This window comes from Schistocerca piceifrons, chromosome 3 (assembly GCF_021461385.2).
Source record: "Schistocerca piceifrons isolate TAMUIC-IGC-003096 chromosome 3, iqSchPice1.1, whole genome shotgun sequence".
Lineage (NCBI taxonomy): Eukaryota > Metazoa > Arthropoda > Insecta > Orthoptera > Acrididae > Schistocerca > Schistocerca piceifrons.
In genome coordinates, this window is record NC_060140.1 from 472,452,328 (window position 1) to 472,476,425 (window position 24,098).

General features: G+C 41.6%; 1 protein-coding gene across 1 annotated transcript; it reads left to right on the plus strand.

Moving 5' to 3' along the window:
* The first annotated feature begins 3,020 nt into the window (after positions 1-3,020).
* LOC124789404 (nuclear envelope phosphatase-regulatory subunit 1) lies at positions 3,021-22,917 on the plus strand. The gene is made up of 4 exons (XM_047256747.1): positions 3,021-3,158; positions 3,354-3,425; positions 3,510-3,644; positions 22,597-22,917. Exons 1-4 carry the CDS (start codon positions 3,131-3,133, stop codon positions 22,740-22,742), a joined length of 381 nt encoding a protein of 126 aa, XP_047112703.1. The 5' UTR covers positions 3,021-3,130; the 3' UTR covers positions 22,743-22,917.
* Positions 22,918-24,098: the final 1,181 nt, after the last annotated feature.

The window sequence follows — 24,098 nt, forward strand, 5'->3', positions numbered from 1 at the left end:
TTTCTCTACCAAAAACAATGCTACAAATGCGAAACGTTACTTGTGTATTATCTGAAGTCTCCTGAGTGAGTGCACCAAGTTTCTGTCACTCCCAACAGATAGTGTAGCTGCAGGAAAGTTTCAAAATGGCGTCTGTAAGTGATGTATGTTACAAGCAAAGTGCCATCATTGAATTTCTCACTGCAGTGAAAGAAACTCTGAGGAATACTCACAAACGCTTTTGCAAAGTCTAAGGAGCACCTACTGTCAACAATTTTTCGGAGGTCCAAGCTGGTGATCAGAACTCAAGCCAGTGACATAATTTTGTTACAAGTCCACAATCCTTTCTGAGTGCATCTGGCATAAACGATATGAGGACTGACCAGAAAGTAATGCACCGCATTTTTTTCTCTACCAAAAACAATGCTACAAATGCGAAACGTTACTTGTGTATTATCTGAAGTCTCCTGAGTGAGTGCACCAAGTTTCTGTCACTCCCAACAGATAGTGTAGCTGCAGGAAAGTTTCAAAATGGCGTCTGTAAGTGATGTATGTTACAAGCAAAGTGCCATCATTGAATTTCTCACTGCAGTGAAAGAAACTCTGAGGAATACTCACAAACGCTTTTGCAAAGTCTAAGGAGCACCTACTGTCAACAATTTTTCGGAGGTCCAAGCTGGTGATCAGAACTCAAGCCAGTGACATAATTTTGTTACAAGTCCACAATCCTTTCTGAGTGCATCTGGCATAAACGATATGAGGACTGACCAGAAAGTAATGCACCGCATTTTTTTCTCTACCAAAAACAATGCTACAAATGCGAAACGTTACTTGTGTATTATTTGAAGTCTCCTGAGTGAGTGCACCAAGTTTCTGTCACTCCCAACAGATAGTGTAGCTGCAGGAAAGTTTCAAAATGGCGTCTGTAAGTGATGTATGTTACAAGCAAAGTGCCATCATTGAATTTCTCACTGCAGTGAAAGAAACTCTGAGGAATACTCACAAACGCTTTTGCAAAGTCTAAGGAGCACCTACTGTCAACAGAAGTACAGTTATTCGCTGGGCATGGAGGATGAGGTCTTCAGAACGCAGTTCGGCCGAGCTCCACGATTTGCATTGGTCAGGGAGACATCTACGGCTGTCGCACCTGACAGCCCTGACCTAGCCCCCTCGGACTTTCTCTTGTTTGGGCCATTAAAGGATACCATTTGTGGAAGACATTTTTAGGACGACGAGGAGGTGATTCACACACTGAAGCACTGCCTTCGCCACCAGGACAAGGATTGGTACCGATAGGGCATATGCGCCCTTGTTTCGCGCTGGAGGAAGGCCGTAGAACTGGATGGAGATTACGTGGAAAAATACGGTGTGTAAGTAAAACACCATTCTTTTGTTTGTGTAATTCTCATTATGATCAGTAAAGAACAGTTGAAGAAAAAATTGGTGTATTAGTTTCTGGGCAACCCTCGTAACACCTTACAGTGCTTAAAGTTTAATAAATCCTAAGTTGATTGACCACTTCAATATGTCAAATAATTTTCTTAGGTGAGTATAATGTATGTATCATGTACGTTTTCTTTCCACTTTGTACCATTTTCCAACTTTTTCACCAGTAAGAAAAAAATATACATAACTAGGCTTTTCAGTGGAAGTATGTCACAATGAATCTAACTCGTTGTAGGTTTTTAAAGTTCTTGTTACGTTTTAGGTATCGCTCTCAGTTATTAATAAACACTGGCTTCCTGAACAGAGCCCCTGAACTATGAGATCATTAACGTGGGATTCTGTTCACAAATGAATTTGAACAGATACATAGAAGGATATAAGATAAACCTAAAACGCTGGATGCAAGGTTATACGCTAAATAGCGATGATTTTGAACAGAGATTTCTTTTTGTTATTAATTAAAGTCTTACGCACAAAGAGAAGGTATTGTGAATTTTATCATAGTTGTCACCATCTAGTAATTCAAACTGAAAATGCGCATTTGGCGATAAAAATCTGCACATATAGATTCCATGAATATTGTCCATGTGAAAAAAGGAATTTTCACATTGCGAGTCTTTGATATTTGAAGTCGCTTCACGCTGGACATGAATGGATTGGAAGAAAATGTCATTGTCAAATGGAGGGTTGTTTGCACTGGATGAAATGTCAATACAGTCGCTGAGCCCAGAACCAAACGATGAGTGTGAATGCTGCCTTTTGAAATGCATTGTGAAATGTTATTTCATTCCATTCACCGACGTGCAGTGTGAATCGACCGAAAAGCAACGATGTTATCATAACTTCTGAATTGCGACACAGAGTTAAGACCGATTCAGACGTGACAGAACGGATCAAAATTTAACATCAAAACATCCTACAGTGCATTTCATATGGTGGCATTCACACAGGCAGTCTAAGGTACGGATGCCGCCGTCAAGATTTTTCGATAAGAAAATTTTGACGTTTATTGTGGAGCGCGGATAGGGGGGGGGGGGGGGGGGCCTGTCATAGCCCGCTAGCATCGGAAGTTAACTTTTTTCGCCACGCTTGCTTATGATATCGTAATGATTTTGTGCTTTTAAATCTTCTTAGTCTTTATTTTATTAAACAGCTCTTCTTTAAAAATTACAAATTTTCCGTGACGGCTTAGATATTTTTTAAATTGAGTGTTCTTCCACAAGATGTGCCAGATATGTGAAAACGAAAAATTGTTTAGGATTTACAATAACTAAATATAGCTGATGCCTACACTATATATAAATAAGAATTTAAATTGATGAAGCGATTTTCAGTAAGTAACCTTTCATTAAGCGAAAACGGTAACTCTACTGAAAGAGAAAAATACAACGGTCCCTCTCGTTTCGTTGACTAGTATATCAGTATATTCCTTAGCTTTCGTTTACTTTCAGTGAGAGCATGCCGTAAGTTTTTTGAGCACTTGTGGCTTGTATTTGTTCTCATGTTTTACGCATTACAATTCACATTATGATTATCTTGTTTACGCGTCGAGGAGAGAACTCGCTGTCGCATCTCAGTGATTGCTATACTGCCGGGATCACTGATCGCGACTAGTAACCAAAGATGTTAGAACCATAGTATCATGCGCTGTGAAGTCTTGATGTTTATTATTACTGTACCGTGGTGTTTTTGAAGTTTGTGAGTGATGTCCTTAGAACAGACAGCTTGTGAAGGTTAGAAAAATATGATATTTTCTTTAGAGTTTACGTTTACTTTTTCCATCTGCTACAAATACTTCTAAGCTTTCTTCCACGAAAAGAATAGCACCATACTCATTATTATCAAGTAATGTGTTCAGCGTGCTTGCGTGACATTTGCAGTGTGTTTATACTTTGTAAGTGTTTATTAACATATCGTGTTATTAATAGACCTGAAAGCGTTTGAGCGGCGATTGACGGAGGTTATTGCTTGCCTTCAGCCGTCCACCATACGATGGAGAAGTATGTATAATTATCACTATTTTGCATTCCTTGGATTTGCACTACACATAACGTTTTTGCGTATGCAACTGATTTTTATTTCAGTCCTGCTGGCAGTGATATCCGTTTGCACAGCAGTGGGTGCATGGCACTGGCTAACGGACCCCGTCACAGCATCTGTGTCGTTTATGCAGTCTTTGTGGAATCATCCGTTCTTTACGCTTGCTAGCATTTCATTAGGTATGTGATTTCTACGACCAGTGTGTCTCAGTTCGACGTGGTCACAGATAAATCAATCGTACGTAGAAAGTGTGGATCAATCTTAAAAAGTAGAGGCTTCGTATGTTCCCAACAGACAATGTTGTCACCTTCTCTCCCCGTCACCCTCCCCCACTTACCCTCCCCCGGCCATACTAAAAAAGGTGCATATTGTTAATCCGTGTGATCCAAAGGTATGTTTTGTAAGCATATGGTTTTTATAAATTTGTTACATGTTTGAAGTTAAAATCATTAGATCTTTTTTGCTAAAAAATCAAAAATAACAATTTTAGGTATGAAATGGGATATATTTCACTTTGTGGAACACTTAATTAAATTTCTCTCTTAAAAGAAAAAAATGATAAATGTATTTTTAGTTTTGACTGCTCTGTGCTAGAGTATATAGTATTACCTCTCCTCTTCCTCTCTGCTGAAATCTGATTGTGGTGACAGAGATATCTGTAGAGTAGTCCAAGGTGCTTGTGACTCGGCAAGTCCAATGAATGTGAAAGCCAAATTTTCTGTGGTGACAGACTGACCTGCAGTGTAGCTTTATATATATAGCTTCATGCCATATTTAAATGCACTTTCCATAATAGAAACTGAAAGTGCTAAGTGGGCATGTCTCAAAGCATTTTAACTTTTATTTCTGTACATATAACAGACATAAACTATAAGACATGAAAGGGGTCAGGTCCTATTTAACTTTTACCGTGCTTTGTTGATGGGGAATATTATGCTCAGATTGAATGGCACCTTCAATGGAAATACTGAAGATACTGATACCACCTATCTGCTTTGACCCATGACAAAAATCAAATTCTAATATTTGTAAAATGTGCACCGTATCAGTTCTCGTGATATCCTCTTTATTTATTTATTTATTTATTTTTTTTTTTTGGAACTGCATGCTATCAATCTAACCTACACCTCTGTCTATTTTACATATCAGTGTGTCACTGAAATGCTCAGAAGCAGAAATATAGAAGTGACCTGAAAAAAAAATGCAGACTGTCTCTGGAGCTTATACAGTTGATTAATTATCTTATATTTTCGTGTTAGAACACTCACAAAAGCGTTTGCATGTTTTGCAAGTGGTGACGTTGAGTTTCCCATTGTATTGTTACCAATTGAAGCATTTCACAGTCTGTTGACAACCAAGGGCTCATAAATGCTTTTGTGACTCCTGTTGTGAGAAAATAAAAGAAGAAAATAATTGTCACAGTTCTGATCAGTCTCTTTTTGTCCCCATTCATGACATCACACCTCACCACATTATTGTCACCTCTAAAAGTAATGTCTTAATTCCATGCATAATTTGAACGATTAATTCTAGTGATGTGGACTGAGTCATTTTACATTCACATTAGTACACATTCCGATGTAAATACAGCTACTTGTTGACAATTTGCAACCTGTTGTTTCTCTTTTTTTTGGATGGGGGGGGGGGGGGGGGGGGAATACAGAGGAATAGGAGAGAGAAAGAATTGTCAAGGAGAAACTTATTCATTTTGTTTGAAATTTAACTTTACCATCTGTCAGACAATTTGTATCATTGGGTATGTGTCAGTAATTTTTGTGGCAGCATTGTGCATACCTTTTCATGCTAAAGACAATCTTAATAAGTAATGAATGTAAGTTTTTCTTTTTGTTTTGTGATCATGTGCATCTTTTTTCCTTTTGAACTGCTGCGGATCATTTACGATAGGCCTCTTGAAAGAATAAATATACTGTGAAGCAGTGGTCAAATTCCTAACTTCTTAAACAGATGCCTACAATATGATTGTGGGTGAACACCGCATATTATTCTTACAGCACATTTTAGAGCAGCACAGACTTCCATTCTTAAAGACGAGCTACCCCAGATTCCATATGACAGTAGTGAATAAAAATATGTCGATGTACTGATTTGTCTCTCCCAAAATTTACAATGATGTGAAGTGCAAATGTGGCTGAACTAATTTGTTTAGGATTTCCAGTTTTTTTTTTCCTCTCGTTCAAATTCTCATCCGTATGGACACCTATAAATTTTTAATGTTTTTATCTTAGTTATTATTTCTTCATCATGCGTTACACTAATTATTTGTGTAGTACCTCTAGATGTACAAAACTGAACATGTGTCTTTTTGAAATTGAGAGTGAGGCCATTTGCAGAAAAACCATGCAATAATACTTCTAAGAATGATATGTACCATTTCTTTTCTTGCTGTATGGATGTTTAGATTGATTACAATACTGTAGACGAGTCAGCCTAAGAAGATTCTTGACAGCTAGAAGCTCTGTTGCCACCTTGCAGCTCCATAGCCCTGTTGGGTGCAGGTGTAAATGATAATCTATGTACCTGTGGTGTTGGCATTGCCATAGAGACATTTACAAAATTGTGTTACATGACTGCTAGAGATAGGCCCATGAAGTCATGGTGCTCAGCCCACTGGAACTGTCAAGGATCCTCTTAGGTCAGCTTGACTATGTCATCTTCAAAAGAATGACTTTGCTTGTCGTACATGAGATGGAAGATTGTTTACGTATATGAGAAACAACAGTGGACCTTGATTGAGCCTTGTGAAACCCTATGAGTGATTTATCTCCAGTCAGAAGAGTTTTCCCTGCTTACATTGATTGAATTATTAAGGGCACCTATTAGCATTCTTTAGGTTAGTTATGACATCCATTTGTTAGCTATACCATAAATTCCGTAAAATACCACGTCATCTGGAGAAAATTGTGATTCATACAAATGCCTTAGATAGATCACAGAAAATACCAACTGGTCCTCTTCTGTCAATTAATGCTTCCAAAATTTGGTGAATGAATGTGTCAATGGCATTCTCAGTTAAGCAGCTCCTCTGAACTCAAAACTGTGTTTTTTTGGAGATACTATTGTTGCTCAGGTGGAATAATATTCTAGAATACATCACCTTCTCTGAAATTTTGTAGAATGATGTCAGTAGTGAAACCGGCTGATAGTTACAGACGTCTATTACTTTTCTTTTAGAGGGGATCAACAGTGGCATATATCACTCTCTTTTGGAAAGTGGTCAGAGGTGCTGGTGCATTACATATTTCAGAAAACACAGTGGTTATTATAAGGGAACAAGTCTTTAGTATTCTGTTGAGAACACTATCAAATCCAAATGAGCTTGTATATTTGACAGAATATATAATTTTCTCAGTTGCATAAGGAGAAATGGGTGAGACATCCATATAATTCAGTTTTTAGAGTTGGTTTTTCAACATGCTACTGTGATTTTTCTCTTAAACTGTTTATGTATTTTCTTCTATATTTAAGAAATGGTTATTAAACATACCTGCCTCCTATGACTGATCATTTAGAGCCCTTCCACTTAAATCATTATTGATAATATCTTATCTTCTGTGACTTGTTGTCCTATCTCTCCTTTCACTACATTCTATGGATACTTAAATAGCTGTCAAAATTACTTATTTCTAAAATAGTGTGCTTTTCTTTGATTTTTACTAACTTTTCTTAGTAATTATGAGTAGTTTTTTCCAGTGTGCAATTACTGAAGTGATCATGACAACAGATGCATTTCCCTTTTCCTTTCACAATATTCTTTGATGCATCTAGTGATCCATGATTTTTTTCATGACTGCTTTTAATGTCCTTTTTGATTAGCTTATATGGAAAACTGTTTTGAGATGCTATGAGTTTATCATGGACTATATTAAATTTTATGTCAGCATTTAGTTCCTTATAAATTTCATCACAGGCTGTATCTTGTAAAAGATTCTTAAAAACATTTTTCCAGGTGTCGTTAATTATTCTGATTTCCACTGAGGAGTATCTGTAGTAAGGCATTATAAATAAACTAAGAGAAGTTCTAGCAGAATATAAATAAAGGAGACCACTGACTGAATAGCAGAGGCATTGATTTGTTGACAGGCACACAAGAAACCGATAAGACTTTGATGGCTTGCAGAAAAAAAAATCCTTTAATGAGCTATAGTGCTCGCCTCCCTCCACACTCACCCCTGTACACCTACAAGACTAGTATGTGCCAGCTGGACACACAGTGTGTTTGTGTGTGTGTGGGGGGGGGGGGGGGGGGGCAGTTGCTGATGTGTAGATAGGTGGCAAAGTTTTGCTTGTTGACAACTCACTGCTTCTGCTATCTGGTGCGTGGTATCCTACACACCAAAACTATTTACATTCCGTAAGGCTCCATCTAATTGTCCATCATAATCAAAGAGAGCATTTGTTATTGGGTATACAGTTACTGTTTGCTTCATCAAAGAAAACATTGTCAGTTCGTCCTACTGTCTTTTAATCAACCCTTGTTGGAAATTCAGTTACTTACACCAAATTGTAGAATCCAAATAAGGGTTCTAAATCATTCTTTTATGTCATAATCATTTACAAAATCTCCACTGAAATCATCAAAGACTATTTACTGCTAACTGCTGTCTGACAGATAGTATGGTAAGGACTCTGTGTGCCACATAAATAATACAATATTTTCCAGTGGCACTCTGTCTACAGTTACAATGAAAAGTGAATTATTTTTAAGTATTCTCTCTCTCTCTCTCTCTCTCTCTCTCTCTCTCTCTCTCTCTCTCTCTCTCTCTCTCTCTCTCTCACACACACACACCACCTCCACCACCATCACAAAACACCACACCACACACTTCTGTGCGCAGATCACTATAAAATCTACTTGTGTCTGGTATGAACTTGTATTCTGTCCTAATATATGTAACGCCTCCTCTTTTTCCCATATCAATTTTGCACGAATAAGCTACTGTGGTGTAATCTTTTATATTTAACTTCTTTAATACTGTTGTTATGTTGCGCTCGCAGAGGCACAGGATGTCTTACCTTTTAAGGCCTTTAAAATTATCCAGACAGACAAAAAGTTCTTCTGGTTATTATTTAGTGCCCTAATATTCTGATGAAATAACCTAACCTTACTTTTCTGTGCATTTCTTAACATTTTATGGTGCTCTTCAGGGTTTTAACCTCTTTCTCAGGCATCAAGAGATTCAACTAACTCATAATCATTCTTAATTTACTTCAAAACCATTGTATTGTGTGTTTCAATTTTACTCTGAAAAGTCAGATTTCTTATTGATATCTTTTCCTCCTTCCATATCTGTTTTTAATTGTGGTGGGGAATTTTTTAATAAACTTCAGTGTAACTCAAGATCAAATTAATGAAAATTTTGATTTTCAAGTTTCAAAATATTTATCTTTATAATAGAAGGAAACATTCCACGTGGGAAAAATTATATATAAAAACAAAGATGAGGTGACTTACCGAACGAAAGCGCTCGCAGGTCGATAGACACACAAACAAACACAAACATACACACAAAATTCAAGCTTTCGCAACAAACTGTTGCCCCATCAGGAAAGAGGGAAGGAGGGGGGAAGACGAAAGGAAGTGGGTTTTAAGGGAGAGGGTAAGGAGTCATTCCAATCCCGGGAGCGGAAAGACTTACCTTAGGGGGAAAAAAGGACAGGTATACACTCGCAGACACGCACATATCCATCCACACATACAGACACAAGCAGACATATTTCTGCTTGTGTCTGTATGTGTGGATGGATATGTGCGTGTGTGCGAGTGTATACCTGTCCTTTTTTCCCCCTAAGGTAAGTCTTTCCGCTCCCGGGATTGGAATGACTCCTTACCCTCTCCCTTAAAACCCACTTCCTTTCGTCTTCCCCCCTCCTTCCCTCTTTCCTGATGAGGCAACAGTTTGTTGCGAAAGCTTGAATTTTGTGTGTATGTTTGTGTTTGTTTGTGTGTCTATCGACCTGCCAGCACTTTCGTTCGGTAAGTCACCTCATCTTTGTTTTTATATATAAAAATATTTATCTTTGTATATTAAATAAATTGAAGGAAGTGTATGCTAGTATTTATACTGATTAGCTGCATTAGTTATATACCAGACTAGTAACTGGCTGAGAAAAGTGAGTAATATCGTCATTCGTGCACCAATTGTGCCATAAAAAAGTTTTTGTTATTAATCTGTGGAATGATAGTCACTTTGAAAAGGCTTGGAAGCTGGCAGACTTTTTATTATTATTCCTGTTGAGCTAACATACAACAGCACTAATATCTCACTGAATTTTGATTCAGTTTGTGGTTACTGTATTTTTATTTATCACTTTTGCTGTTTGCATCATCTCTCTGCCAGCTTGGAAGAATTACTAGCCCCCCCCCCCCCCCCCCTGCGGGTTTGGGGGTTAGGATAGGCCCGCGATATTCCTGCCTGTCATAAGAGGTGACTAAAAGGAGTCTCAAACGTTTCGGCCTATACGTGATGGTCCACTCTCGTGTTTGACCTCCATATTTCCGAATTCTTCTGAAGAGCGAGCCAATTGGGGAAGGGCGCCTTACAAGGTGCATTGTGTCTGTTGTGCATTGAGACCTTTAGCCAGCTTTCTCGTTGGCGCATTGCCATCCCGCTCATTCTCCATCTCTCGAGCGAGGATACATTCCTGGGTGAGATTTCCACCATGCGCTGTGCAGTGTTGCTTTTTGTGGAGACGACGACCATGGACTTCCTTGCACCTAATATGCAGCACGATAGCCAGTCCATTGTGGTGGGGCCGCCAAGTACCCTGTTGGTTGTAGCCCCCTGACAACACAAGGAGCACTCTGCTGATGGCTGCGCCGTATGCCAAGGAGTAGATGCCTATCTCCCTGGGGCATCGAGACTCCCGGCAATGGCTATCCTGCCAGGTGGCCCTTGCTAAGGCTGGGTGGTGCCCGTGGGGAGGGCCCTTGGTTGTAGTGGCATCAGGGCGGATGACCCACAATGAAGTGTGGTACATCATCTCTTGCTGGTGGCGAGCTGCCAGCAGTCTCTAAGTGTTCTCAGGCTCAATTCAACGCTCAGAAATATGATCAAAAATTGTTCCTTTGCCTGGCCACACCGTGGGAGGAGTGTAAGTCTCAGGATGGCAGTGACAGTTATTCGCCCTGGTTCCCAGTTTGTACAAGAGCTGATGGGGAGTCTTTCATGTCAACAAAGCCTCAATTCTTCGTAGAGCATTTAGAGGACAAGTTTGGGGAGGTGGAGGTCTTGTCCAAAATGAGCTCTTGGTCAGTATTGATAAAAACGGCGTCCTCTGCCCAGTCACGAAGGTTACTTGCTTGTGACAAGTAGGGGATATTTCAGTTACCACCACACGCCATAAGAGTTTAAATATAGTCCACGGTATTATTTTCCATAGGGACCTTCTTTTGCAGTCTGATGATGAGCTGCATGCCAATTTAGAGCGTCGAGGTGTTCATTTTTTTCAGTGCGTTCATCGGGGTCCAAAAGATAATCAGATTGCTACTGGTGCCTTCATCTTGGCCTTCGAGGGTGATATATTACCGGAGAAGGTCAAGGTGATGGTCTACTGCTGTGATGTCAAGCCCTATATCCCTCCCCCGATGCAGTGCTTTAAGTGCTGGAAGTTTGGCCATATGTCTTCCCGCTGTACTTCCAGCCTCACATGTCGAGATTGCGGACGCCCATCACATCCCAATACTCCATGTGCCCCGCCTCCCATCTGTGTCAACTGTGGAGAGCATCATTCACCTTGCTCGCCAGACTGCAGGATCTTACAGAAAGAGCGGAAAATCATGGAATATAAGACCCTAGACCGACTGACCTATACAGAGGCTAAGAGGAAATATGAACGACTCCATTCTGTGCGAATGACTTCCTCATATGCCGCCACTATGACAACTGTGATAGCCCCATGAGTTCAGCGAATTCCAGTCGGCTCACTGAGCCATACAACTCCGCATGCCCCCTTGCCAATGGGGGACACTACCCACACTGTTGCTCCTGCGCCACCTACTTCGGGACCAACTAACAACTAACCCTCCCCCCGCCCCCCTCACGCATCAGGGACATCCGTCCCCTCTTCCAAGTTGGAGAAGTGTCCAACTTCTTCAGCTCCTCTCACTCGTAAGGAGTCCCTGGGTCCCTCCCTTTCCAGGTTTCCACAAGTGGGAAGGATTATGTCTGGCAGTGGCATAAGTGCCCACAAGCAGCTGGACGTAGGGCTTCGCGATCCTCCTCCGTCCCGGAGACTGAATCAGTGAAGCCCTCACAGCCAGAGAAACCCAAGGAGTAGCAAGAAAAGTCCATGAAGAACTTGCGGTGGCACCCACCCCACCCCACCGCAGCCTACAAGCTCTGTGTCTGAGGGTGAGGTAGAGATTCTGGCATCCGCTGAGGACCTAGGTCTCACCGGACTCTCAGACACAATGGTTGTCACTCGCACAGGTACTCAGTCGGTGGCAGCAGGTGACCTAGTGGCGTAATCTGTCTCCTCGGTCCCTTCACGCCTTTCTTGGCCGTGGACAATGTCATCCTCCAGTGGAACTGCATCGGTTTTTTCCACAATCTTGCTGAGCTCTGACAACTTTTCAGCCTTCACCCTTTCCTCTGCAGTGCTCTTCAGGAAACGTGGTTTCCGGCAATGCGAACCCCCACCCTCCGTGGCTATCGGGGTTATTATAAGAACCGGGCAGCTTATGAGAGGGTATCTGGTCGTGTATGCATCTACGTCCTTCACTCCCTTTACAGCGAGTCTGTCCCTCTACAAACACCTTTAGAGGCTGTCGCTGTTTGGGTGTGGATGCCTCAGGCTGTTACTGTTTGCAGTCTCTATCTTCCACCGGATGGTTATGTCCCGTAGCATGTCCTGGCTGGTCTGATAGCCCAATTGCCACCACCTTTTCTGTTACTGGACGACTTCAATGCCCATAACCCTCGCTATGGGGTGGATCAGTGGCTACAGGCCGAGGCAGCATCATTGAGCAAGTATTGGCACAGCTCGACCTTCCTCCTTTAAATAATGGTGCCTTCACACATTTCAGTGTGGCACATGGCACGTACGCAGCCATCGATCTTTCGATCTGCAGCCCTATCCTATTACCATCTGCCCAATGGGGTGTGCATGACGACTTGTGCGGTAGTGACCACTTTCCAATCTTTGTCACTGCTACAGCGTCACTCTTCTGGGCACCCCTGCAGATGGGCTATGAATAAGGCTGACTGGGACTTGTTCACCTCCATTGCCTCTATTGAGCCTCTTTCCAATGACGCCATTGATGCGGTGGTTCACTTGGTCACCACCGGCATCGTTACTACTGCAGAATCTGCCATTCCCTGTTCTTCTGGGTCCCATTGGCGGAGGACTGTGCCTTGGTGGTTGCGTGAGATCGCTGAGGCGATTAAAGATCGCAGGTGAGCACACTAGTGTCATAAGCAGCAACCCTCATTGGAACATCTCGTCGCCTTTAAACAACTTCGTGCACGAGCCCACCGCCTCATTCACCAACACAAGCAAGAGTGCTGGGAAGGGTATGTCTCCACCATTGGCCTCTGTACCTCTCCATCGCAGGTTTGGGCGAAGATTAGGCAACTCTATGGCTATCAGACCCCCGTCAGCGTACCTGTGCTTTCACTGAATGGAGCACCCTGTACTGACTCCGACACAATTGCAAACCGCTTAGTGGAGCCTATTGCTCAGAGTTCTGCTTCTGCGAATTACCCACTGGCGTTACGCTCCCTAAAAGAGCGGTTGGAATGTCGGAGCCCTTCATTTCACACGTGCCACCCCGAATCATACAATGCTCGGTTCAGTGAGTGGGAATTCCAAAGTGCACTAGCTGCTTGCCCTGATGCGGCTCCCGGGCCAGATTGCATCCACAGTCAGATGCTCAAACACCTTTCCGTGGACTGGCAGTTACGCCTCCGAGACCTTTGCAATCGTATCTGGGTTGAGGGTGAGTTCCCATCACAATGGTGGGAAAACGTTGTAATCCCTGTGTTGAAACCTGGCAAGAACCCACTGCACGTGGAGAGCTGCCGCCCCATTAGCCTCACCAACGTTCTTTGCAAGTTGCTCGAACGCATGGTGAGCTGGAGGTTGAGTTGGCTACTTGAGTCTCAGGGCCTTCTGACTCCGTGTCAGGGTGGTTTCCGTAAGGGCTGCTCTGCCGCCGATAATCTGGTGTGCCTGGAGTCCGCCATCTGTGCGGCCTTTGCCCGCCATCAGCATCTGGTCGCCGTCTTTTTTTGACATGCGGAAGGCATACGACACGACATGGCGACATCACATCCTCTCTACTTTTCATGGTTGGGGTCTTCGGGGTCCGCTCCCGATTTTCATACAAAATTTTCTGTCGCTTCATTCCTTCCGTGTGCAAGTTGCGGCCTCCCATAGTTCCTCCTTAGTTCAGGAGAATGGGGTACCACAAGGATCTGTCTTAAGTGTCTGCCTCTTTTTGACTGCAATGAATGGGCATGCTGCTGTCTCATCTTCCTTGTATGCTGACTACTTCTGCCTATACTATAACTCCACTGGCATTGCAGCTGCTGAACGGCAGCTGCAGGGCACTATCCGAAAAGCGCAGTCTTGGACTGTAGTGCATGGCTTCCAGTTTTCGGCTGCCAAGACCTGCATTATGCATTTCTGTCAGCGACGCACTGTTCGCCCTGAGCAATGGCTTTATCTTGATGGCGAACCTCTTGCTGTGGTGGAGATGCATCACTTCTTGGGGTTGGTTTTCGATACCCAGTTGACTTGGCTGCCTCATATTCGGCAGCTTAAACAAACGTGCTGGTGGCATCTTAATGCTCTTCGTTGTTTGAGTCACACCAGCTGGGGTGCTGATCGGTCTACCCTTCTACGGCTGTACCAGGCATTAATTCAGTTCCGTCTAGATTAGGGGAGCCTGTCTTATGGTTCGACATCCCCTTCTGCATTGTGGTTGCTGGACCCCATCCTTCAGAGCAGGATCTGACTTGCCAGTGGAGCTTTCCGGACAAGCCCTGTCAACAGCATACTTATGGAGGCAGGTGTCCCTCCATTGCGGTTCCAGCCGCAATGATTACTGGCCACTTATGCTACACACATTAGTAGCTTGCCCGGGCATCCCAGTTATCGTCTCCTGTTCCTTCAGGCAGTCGTCCATCTTCCGGAACGGCGGCCCGGGTCAGGGTGTACGATCAGTTTGTGTCGGAGCTCTTCTCTCTGGGCTTGAGGTTTTCCCTCTGCCACCTCTTTTCCGGGCCCCTCTGCATGTACCCCCCATGGTGTGCCCCGGCCATGCCTTCGGCTCGATTTGGCACAGGGCCCGAAGGACTCAGTCCCTCCTGAGGCCCTCAACCGCCACTTTCTTTCAGTCCTTGCCGTGTTTAAAGTCTCTGACATTGTCTATACTGACGGTTTGATGGTTGCTGGTCATGTCGGTTGTGCTCTTACTCTAGGGCATCATTATGAACAACACTCATTGCCAGCTGGCTGCAGTGTTTTCATTGCCGAGCTGGTCGCCATCTCTTGCGCCCTAGAGTATATCCGCTCCTGCTCAGGTGAGTCCGTCGTTATCTGTAGTAACTCCCTGAGTGGTTTACGAGCTATCGACCAGTGTTTCCCTCGATCTCGTCTGGTGATGGCTATCCAGGAGTCCCTCCATACTCTTGCCCGTTGCGGCCGCTCCGTGGTCTTTGTGTGGACCCCGGGTCATGTAGCATCCCGGGAAATGAACGTGTTGACACACTGGCCAAAGAGGCTATTGGTGCCCCAGCCTTGGAGATTGCCCTTTCGGAGAGTGACCTCAGGTCAGTTTTGCAGCAGAAGGTACTTCACACCTGGGGTGAAGAATGGCACACCCTTCCTTCACCCAACAAACTTCGGGCCAACAAGGAGGCTACCGGTGTGTGGCGCTCTTCCTTGCTGGTCTCTCACAAGGACTCTGTTGTCCTCTGCCAGCTGCACATTGGCGACACCTGGATAACGCACAGCTATTTATTACGCCACGAGGACCCACCTTAATGTCGCTTTGAGTCAGCTTTGACTGTTGTCCACATCTTGTTGGACTGCCCGCTTTTAACTCCGCTCAGGCTGACATTTGCACTGCCTGATACTCTTCCTGCACTTTTATCAGATGACATTGCGTGGCAGATTTAGTTTTGAGTTTTATTCGTGCAGGGTTTTTTTATTGCTTGATCTAAGTGTTTGTCCTTTTTTTTGTGTTGAGTCTGGCATTTGGCCTACGATTTTAGACTGGGGTTTTTAGTGTGTTTCTTGGTGGTTGGCTTTTCCTTTTTTTTGTTTCTATGATCGGCCAACCACTGTCACACTCGGTGTGATTTTAATTCCTTTTGTCTGGTCCCTGCCTTTGTCTTTCTTGTCCTGTGTCGTCTCTTGTCATCTCCATTGTTTGTTTTTATTCCTTGTGGGGGTTTCAAGTTCATGGAAAAAGGGACCGATGGCTCTAGTAGTCTGGTCTCTTCAATCCCACAAACCAATCCAATCAATTACTAGGCTTATAGTATAAAACTTAAGGTTTGTGTGTATAATTTAAAGCTGTCCTCAGTCAAATTTTAATTTGAAGACCACAGTGCATTACTAGGATCAGTGTATCAGATCAACAGTATTTCTAAACCTAGTGCTACCCAGGGCCAGGTGACAGAGACATGAGATGACTGTGTAAATATATCGTCAAGGAAGGCTCTGTGGTTACAGTAGGAGAATTGTGCAATAGGATTTTCAGAGGCCATGAGTACATTGTAAGAGTATGAGCTGGAACACAGGGTACAAGCTCTCAGTTTTGCATTTGTACTTATTCTGAGCTGCCATTATTATCCTCATTTGAATTCTCATTTCAGGAGAGTTAATTCTGAGTTGAAAGGGCTGCTTATACCTGGGCAAAGGTCATACATTCTTAAAGTTCCTTTTGATTATTTCGAATACTTGAGATCGTACTAGGTATGTCCTCCACGTGAATGGGAAAGACAAATCTCTCTCATTAATTTCTTTGATATAAATCTCTCAACTACCATCAATATCATTTCTTTGAATTTAAGCCAAATCGGGTCTGCATTTACGTAGTTAGTTTAGGAGTAGTGGAACTCTCTCTTAGGAAGGCGTTGATCAGATTTTTTTTCTGCGTTCTTAAATAGTTTATTTTTGGTGAATTTGGTTGTTATGGTGTTCGGTATTGTGACAATGATCTTGTCACCAACCCCTGTATACTGCATGATGCTCCCTATTTGCTTATGCTTATTTTTTGCTACATTTTTGTCATTATACTGGAGTACTGAGTAGATGAATCATCAAACTGATTTGATGTAATCTGTCTCCCTTATCATGTGACACATTAGTATAGATGTGTTAAGTGTTACATGAATTAGTTTAGCATATCACTTATGTATACCAGAAGTGGGGAATGAAGGAGTAGCCACATTCACCAGGAGTTGCCATACATATATTAACATAGACATTAACAAATGTTGCATAGAGCAGCATCAGGGAGCATGTGTAGAAGTGGCATTTCAACAATACGGAAATGATATTGCCACTCACCACGTACAGGAGACAGTCATACACAAGCGCAATGAAAAATAATGCTCGATATGCTAACAGACTAAGTCCTTCATCAGACATAGAAAGCTCATGCACATTCACTCACTCACTGTCTCATTCTAATAGTCTCCCCAATAATAAATTTACTCATTAATGAATTGTGCAGGAACCACCTGCCTGGAGAGGGTAGAGGTAGTAGTTTTTTTTGTAATGATAGTTCATAATTCTTTGCTACAACCATGGATGCTTCACTGACCACCCACAGTCTCCCATGCCGTCATCATGAGATGATGACCTGTAAATGTTCTCACAGTAAGGAGTGCTGAATGAGGGATACCTTCAGTGAACTTCATTCAACCTCGTTGGCCAGAGGGGTAGTGTAAGAGGGTCATGTGGTGCCTTGGGTGCAGACCTGCAGGGGCAGAGTGAAAAGATGTCACTTGCTCAGCAGCACCTGAACAGCTAACAAGCTCCTCTCTGGCTGTCCCAAACCTCCCATTAAGTTTTGGTCTTAGTGGCCATCTCTTCACTTCCCTATGTGCCACCAGTGTATACCCCTTTTTTCGCGGTTCAGAGTTTGGCATTTCACATCTTTGTCACTGATTTGACCATCCTGACCTGGGTGTCCACTTCCAGACCACTGATGCCTCTATGTACAGAAATTTGTCATAAATAATACATCATTTTATAATATCAACAACACAGTTAATGGGTTGCCAGCAAATAATAAAAATTTAAGTACTGACGAAGTGCCATTTGAAAGAAGCTTCAGTCAACATATGTGTGTTGATCCCTGTTGGGTCTTTTCGTGAAACACGGAAGAGTGATTCTACTGCTGCCAACTTACATTTACTGGGAAGACCACAAAGACAAGACGAGAAATTTGGACATACAGAGAGTCATTTTTCACTTGTTCCATTTGAATGTAGAATAGGAAGGGAGAGACTAGTATTGGTACAACGTACCGTCCGCTTCACCATACAACATACGGTGATTTTCAAGGTATTTATGTAGATGTAAATATGTAAGCCTAAGGGATTTATTGGTGATCAAATCCTTTTGCTACTTTGACAAATTTATTAATAAAACCATCTGTTTAATAATATCAAATAACCAGCAGAGAGCCATGGCGGTGGCCAAATATTTATTTATAGCTGTATGTCCACACCCGTACCCCACAGCGTGTGGCCTCGTGCTTGATGTTTATGATGTCATATATAATTTTGATGGTATGTTCAGCAGTGTATGTGGATAGTGTCAGCAAAATGTGTTGCGAATAGATGTAGTAAGAATGAAGTAACTGATTTTAATCTCATGCAAAGTGCAGGTGTTTTTTATGCACATCAATATTTATAATGTCACATCTCTTCAGTTGTGTGTCTTACAATGAAGTAATATTGAAGGTATATTCAGCAACATATGTGGATAGTGTCTGCGAAATTTATTGCGAATAGAGTTAGTTGCAAAGAAGTAATAAATTCAAACGTCATTCATGATGCACCAGTTTTTGATGCATCTCATTGTTAATGATATCATACCTCCTGAACCACATGTTTTACAATGATATAATTTTGCAGATAACATTCAGTGCTGTATGTGCATACTGTGTGCAAAATGTGTCGTAAGCACAGTACTTAGTGAAGAAGTAATAAATTATAACATTTTGTCTTGTGTAGTACATTTATTGCGTGAACAGTGTAAAAGAAGTAATTGATAAATTTTTTTCCTTTCATCATTTTGTGGGAGGTGTCAGTGATAAAAAATTTTGTAAAGGTTTGAAATCGTATGTAAAGTTTATTGCGAGTCACTAAGGGCTCTCATTCTCAAATACTGGGTGAATAAAGTCTGGAAATACATGCATGCAGCCTATGCTTCATTTTCATTTCTGCCCTCCACTTCTTTGATAGGTAGGGTTCTTACCCCCACAGCGATTGTTGCCTGACTGTAAGGTATAGTTCATCAAGATTGCTTGCAATTGGTCCAGTGGTTTAGGAGGAGATGTGAAACATAGGTGGAGATGTGAAACACACACACGCACCACAAATCCACTTTTATAATATATATGGATGTATTATATATACATCTGACTTCTGCTCTCTTCATTGCAGCAATGTGGCCTGGTCAGTAAGTGTTGCAAAATTATCTTATGGATTGTAGTGTATGTACATTTGAATGTCTGTGCTAAAGTTGGTATGAATTTTGTAAAGATTCCCCCCCCCTCATGTGTACTTCATTGACCCTCATTTTGAATAGTATCTTTAGAGGGGACATACACATATATCTTCTTTTGTAAATTTTTTTGTCATAACATTTTGAACATGCATCCTGATTATTGATCTATGGAACAAAAAATATGTCTACTGTTACCTACTGGGCACAGGCCTATTAAAGGTACAAAGTCCTAGACTTTGTCTGATGTACAATATGTCTTACCAAGCCAGTTACATGTTAACCAGCAGTGTAAAGTAGATTTCGAACTACAGTGTAACTTGGTGTATTTCATTTACGTAATTTATTCCCAGAAGTGAAAGAAGAGACATGCAAAAGAAAAAAAATTAGTAATGAATCTCAGACTTCTGTAATTTTGATCTAACTTTTACACACAAACAGCCACCGGTAGAATTACCAGTTAGACTTGCATGTCTAACCCTCCCCCTTGCCTTTTTCATAGTGGATTTATGATGTATGTATGTATGTACATTATATGCATCAAAATACTCAACAGAGATTTTTTGCAAAACAACTTCTGTGAATTTACCTGGTAATTTTAGTCATTCGTGATGGAAAGTATGTTGTATGTGTCTTGAACATGGACACTCAGCTATGCTATAGGTCAGTTTTTTATTGCAACCTTCATTTCATATTCATAATCTTTGGCTCTTGCCATCTTACAACCAAATTTTCACCTTTCGAGCCAAGCTAGACCTCAGGCTACACTATGGATTCGTCTCACTGCAACCAAGATTGTAATGGTTGAGAGGCACATAAATTGGTTGAATCATTGATAAGCTTTCATATGAATCATTCCTCTGAACTAACAAAATATACTTGTAGCTACAGACTGACCAACAACAATGTAATGAGACTGCAGTTTCACTAGAGTGAGGGTTGTTATCAGTGACTGGAGTGAGTGAGGGGAGAAACGAAGCAAGGAGTGGGGGAGAGATAGTTGGAGGCAAGGGTGACTGATGGCTGAGAGGAAGGGGCAGTAAGAGCATGTTTTAGAATGAGTGAAGAAGTGTGTGGAGGCATGGGGACAGGTGGAGGTGGGCATGGGATATGGCTAGTGGGGATAGGTGCCAAGAGGATTGTAGGATTAAAAAGTATATTTACATATTTCAGAGAAGTTCGCACTGGGAGAGAGGGGTGGGAAATCCAGGTATCATGGATTGTTAAACAGCCATGGGGATGTTGTGCTTAGAAGTATTTTCTCCTATTGAGTAGTCAGCTCAACAGTTACCCAACGTTTGATGGTGGCCATTCATTCATGTGGATGGTCGGTTGGTGGTCATGCCCACAGGAAAGGCTGTGCAGAAGTTATGGCAAAGTTGATATATGATATGACTAGCTTCACAGCTGTTCCTGCCTCTAATAGAATAGGATGTGCCTGTAACCAGATGAATAGGACAGTTCTTGCACCTGGATCTTCCACAGTTGGCACCGAGCGAGGTGGCGCAGTGGTTAGCACACTGGACTCGCATTCGGGAGGACGACGGTTCAATCCCGTCTCCGGCCATCCTGATTTAGGTTTTCCGTGATTTCCCTAAATCGCTTCAGGCAAATGCCGGGATGGTTCCTTTGAAAGGGCACGGCCGATTTCCTTCACCATCCTTCCCTCACCCGAGCTTGCGCTCCGTCTCTAATGACCTCGTTGTCGACGGGACGTTAAACACTAATATCCTCCTCCTCCACAGTTGGCAAGTGATTGTCATTGGGTATGGGATAAGTTTGGTCCAGGGTTACCTCTGAGTCTGTAAATGTCGAGTGTCTTACCCACAATCCTTCCCGTCTCTCCAAAAGTGGTATTTCATGCTAACACAGACTAAAAAATGTTGTGGTCAATATGTTTGCCACAGCTACTCCCAAACCATTGCCAGAGGACATACCCTGCACAAGCCATCTCTCATCTCACCCCCTCCCTTTTCCTCCTCCCAAAATACCATTTTCTTTGAATTACATAGGTGTCCTTATAATAAATCCTTGAAACTGATAATCCTCCTGACCTCAAACTCTGGCAACCTGTGTCCCACACTCATTCTCATCAGTACCATCTTGCCCCCCATTTCACTCATTTTATACCCCCCCCCCCCCCCCCCCCCCCGCCTGCACTCTATAATCTCTCTCTTCCTCCATTCTGTGTCCAATCATTCAATACACCCTTCTCTCTGTGGTCCCCTTATTCCTCTGTTCCATCTCTCCCACCTCATCCGCTCCTCCACATTACTGTGCATCGCACAAAACTCCTTTGCCTGCACCAGTGCGAGATCGCAGATTCCCATACCCCAACCATCCTTGCCTCTAACTCTCCCTCTGACTCCCCCCCTCTTTTGTCCTCTCTCCTACTCCTTCCAATATAACCTCTCTCCCTAGTCAAACTGCAATGCCAATGCAATGTAGTTGGCTAGGATGATGCAGCCATGGGGGTGTATATGGATTCAAATAACTTGTGGGAATGCAAGCCAGGTAATGTCTTTGGCATACAGTGGCTGATGTGTGTGTGCCCCATCTGAATTCCTGCAAGTTATATGAATATTTGATATGCTAGGAGAAACCAAGTTTGACATCAGTGTGTGTATTCTGTTATCTCTGAAGGAGGATTTATATGAAACTTAGCTTTTATGTGAATATTGACCACCCAACACCTCAAGTATATGGTGAGTTGTTACCATTATTACTTTCATTGTTCATATTCCATCAGTGACTTTGCATTATCACATATAAATAAATTTGAAATGTAAGTTGCCAGAACTATAATTTAATTTTACCTTTAGTGAAAAAATGTTACGTAGAACAACATACTGAGAGGAAAAAGTTATCATCATATGATGAAAACTGTTTTTCAAAGAATGAAAAGTTTGACAGTAGAGCAAGCAGACATGTCAGCACACTATATGTTGAGTAATTATTTAACATTTTCTTTCTCAAGTTAACCTTTGCATGACGGAGGTGTGAAGCACTTTCAAAAATTAGTTTCTTACCTGGATAGTTTTACCTGATAAATATACTTGTGAAATTCTTTGTGAAACATTTCTTTTGCCTGTGTATCAAAGCTCAATCAGTATCATTTTTAAAAGTGACAGTAAGTGTCTCAAAAGTGATCAGCTCTGTGTAGTTACATTTAAATGCCCTACTGAAAAATCATAATCTGTTTCATGAAATGTGCAATATAAAAAAAATGAAGGATGAGAAAAAAGTGCAAATTATCTAATCTAGCAGGGAAGCAATTTTTTTATATTTTAATCTAAATAAAATAAATTTTATGGCAGTGCAGTTAATTATGTTACTCATCCTTATATTTTTGTGCTAAACATTATTAAATCACACATAATTATGGGATATACTTACATTTGTTTTTGTTTCTGTTTTCAGTGATTCTGTTTTTCCTCGGCATCCATAAACGAGTGATTGCCCCATCCATTATAACAGCAAGGACTAGAGCAGTTTTGGGAGATTTTAATATGTCATGTGATGACACGGGGAAACTAATTCTAAAACCTCGGCCAACAGCTACCTGACTAGTTCCTATCGACAAAGACTGTTCTCACAGTGTTGGTGTTTTTTAGATGTGTAAAGTGATTCCCCCCCTGCTGTTGCCACTTGAAATGACTATACAAAATTGTAAATATTGCCTTTTAAAATAGATATAAACATAAGGACTGTGATTTTAGAAATATAATTTTGTGAAGGTTTTATGTTCCTTTTCATTCTGTAAACCAGAATTAATTTCAGCGTGACTCATCTGATATTTAATTCATGTCCAGAGAAAGAATACATATACCAAATCAAATTGTAATAGTCATTTTTTGTGTTTTTCCTGTCCAGCAAAGAAACCATTTATTTGAAGAAGGTGTAGTGTGCAGTGACAAAACAGTGAATGATTGTCTTATTTATTTTTTATTTATTTATAACATAGTACATATAACTCACTGTAAAATGGAGTGTGTGTCTAGTTAATATTTTTATCTCTCTTTAGTTAGAAATCAAACATTTTTCCAGAAATGTTCAAAGGTCGAGTTACATCAATGTTTCTGCTACGAAACATTAGAGGAATGTTCATTGCATTTGTATGGAAATGACATTTTCAAACAAAAAGACAACAAACACAGCCAAATCAGTTTTCACAATTCTCATTATTCTTAATTTTTTTATATTAATTTATCAAACTTTTGTACTTCACCTGTAAAAAAGTTATTTAAATGTATTAGTTTTAGTTTCTATCAACAAAAATAATAAATTTGAAAATCTAATTGGATAGACAAAAATCTAGTCAACAAACGGCAGCAGGAGCAAACATGTACAAAAGTTAAGGAAATGCAAGCTTTCAGAGCCAGTGGTTCCTTCTTCTGGCAGAAGGGCTGAAAGGGAAGGAAGAAAAATGAAGGAAGAGAACTGGAAAGATTTAGGAAATGGGTGAATTATGGAAAAGTCACCCAAAACAACAGGTCTGGGCAGGCTTACCGGACGGGATGAGAAGTCTTTTCTTCTCATCCCGTCCAGTACGTCATCACTGACCTGGGGTTCTGGGTGACTTTTCCATATCCTCCCCATTTCCTAAACCTTGCCTGTCCTCTTCCTTCATTTTTCTTCCTTCCCTTTCAGCCCTTCTGCCAGAAGAAGGAACCACTGGCTCTGAAAGCTTGCATTTCCATAACTTTTGTACATGTTTGCTCCTGCCGGTGCTTGATGAGTAATTTTAATTTATGATTCATAGTAGCAATAAATCGAAGCAAATTGTGTTTACTGTTAAAGCATACAAAGCTCCTTTAGTCGCATTCCAGCAGCATTCTGCATATTCATTTTTATTCACAAATATTTTTGGGTGGTGTCATGTAGGATTTATGTGGAAATGCTTCTCTCCACCATATACAATG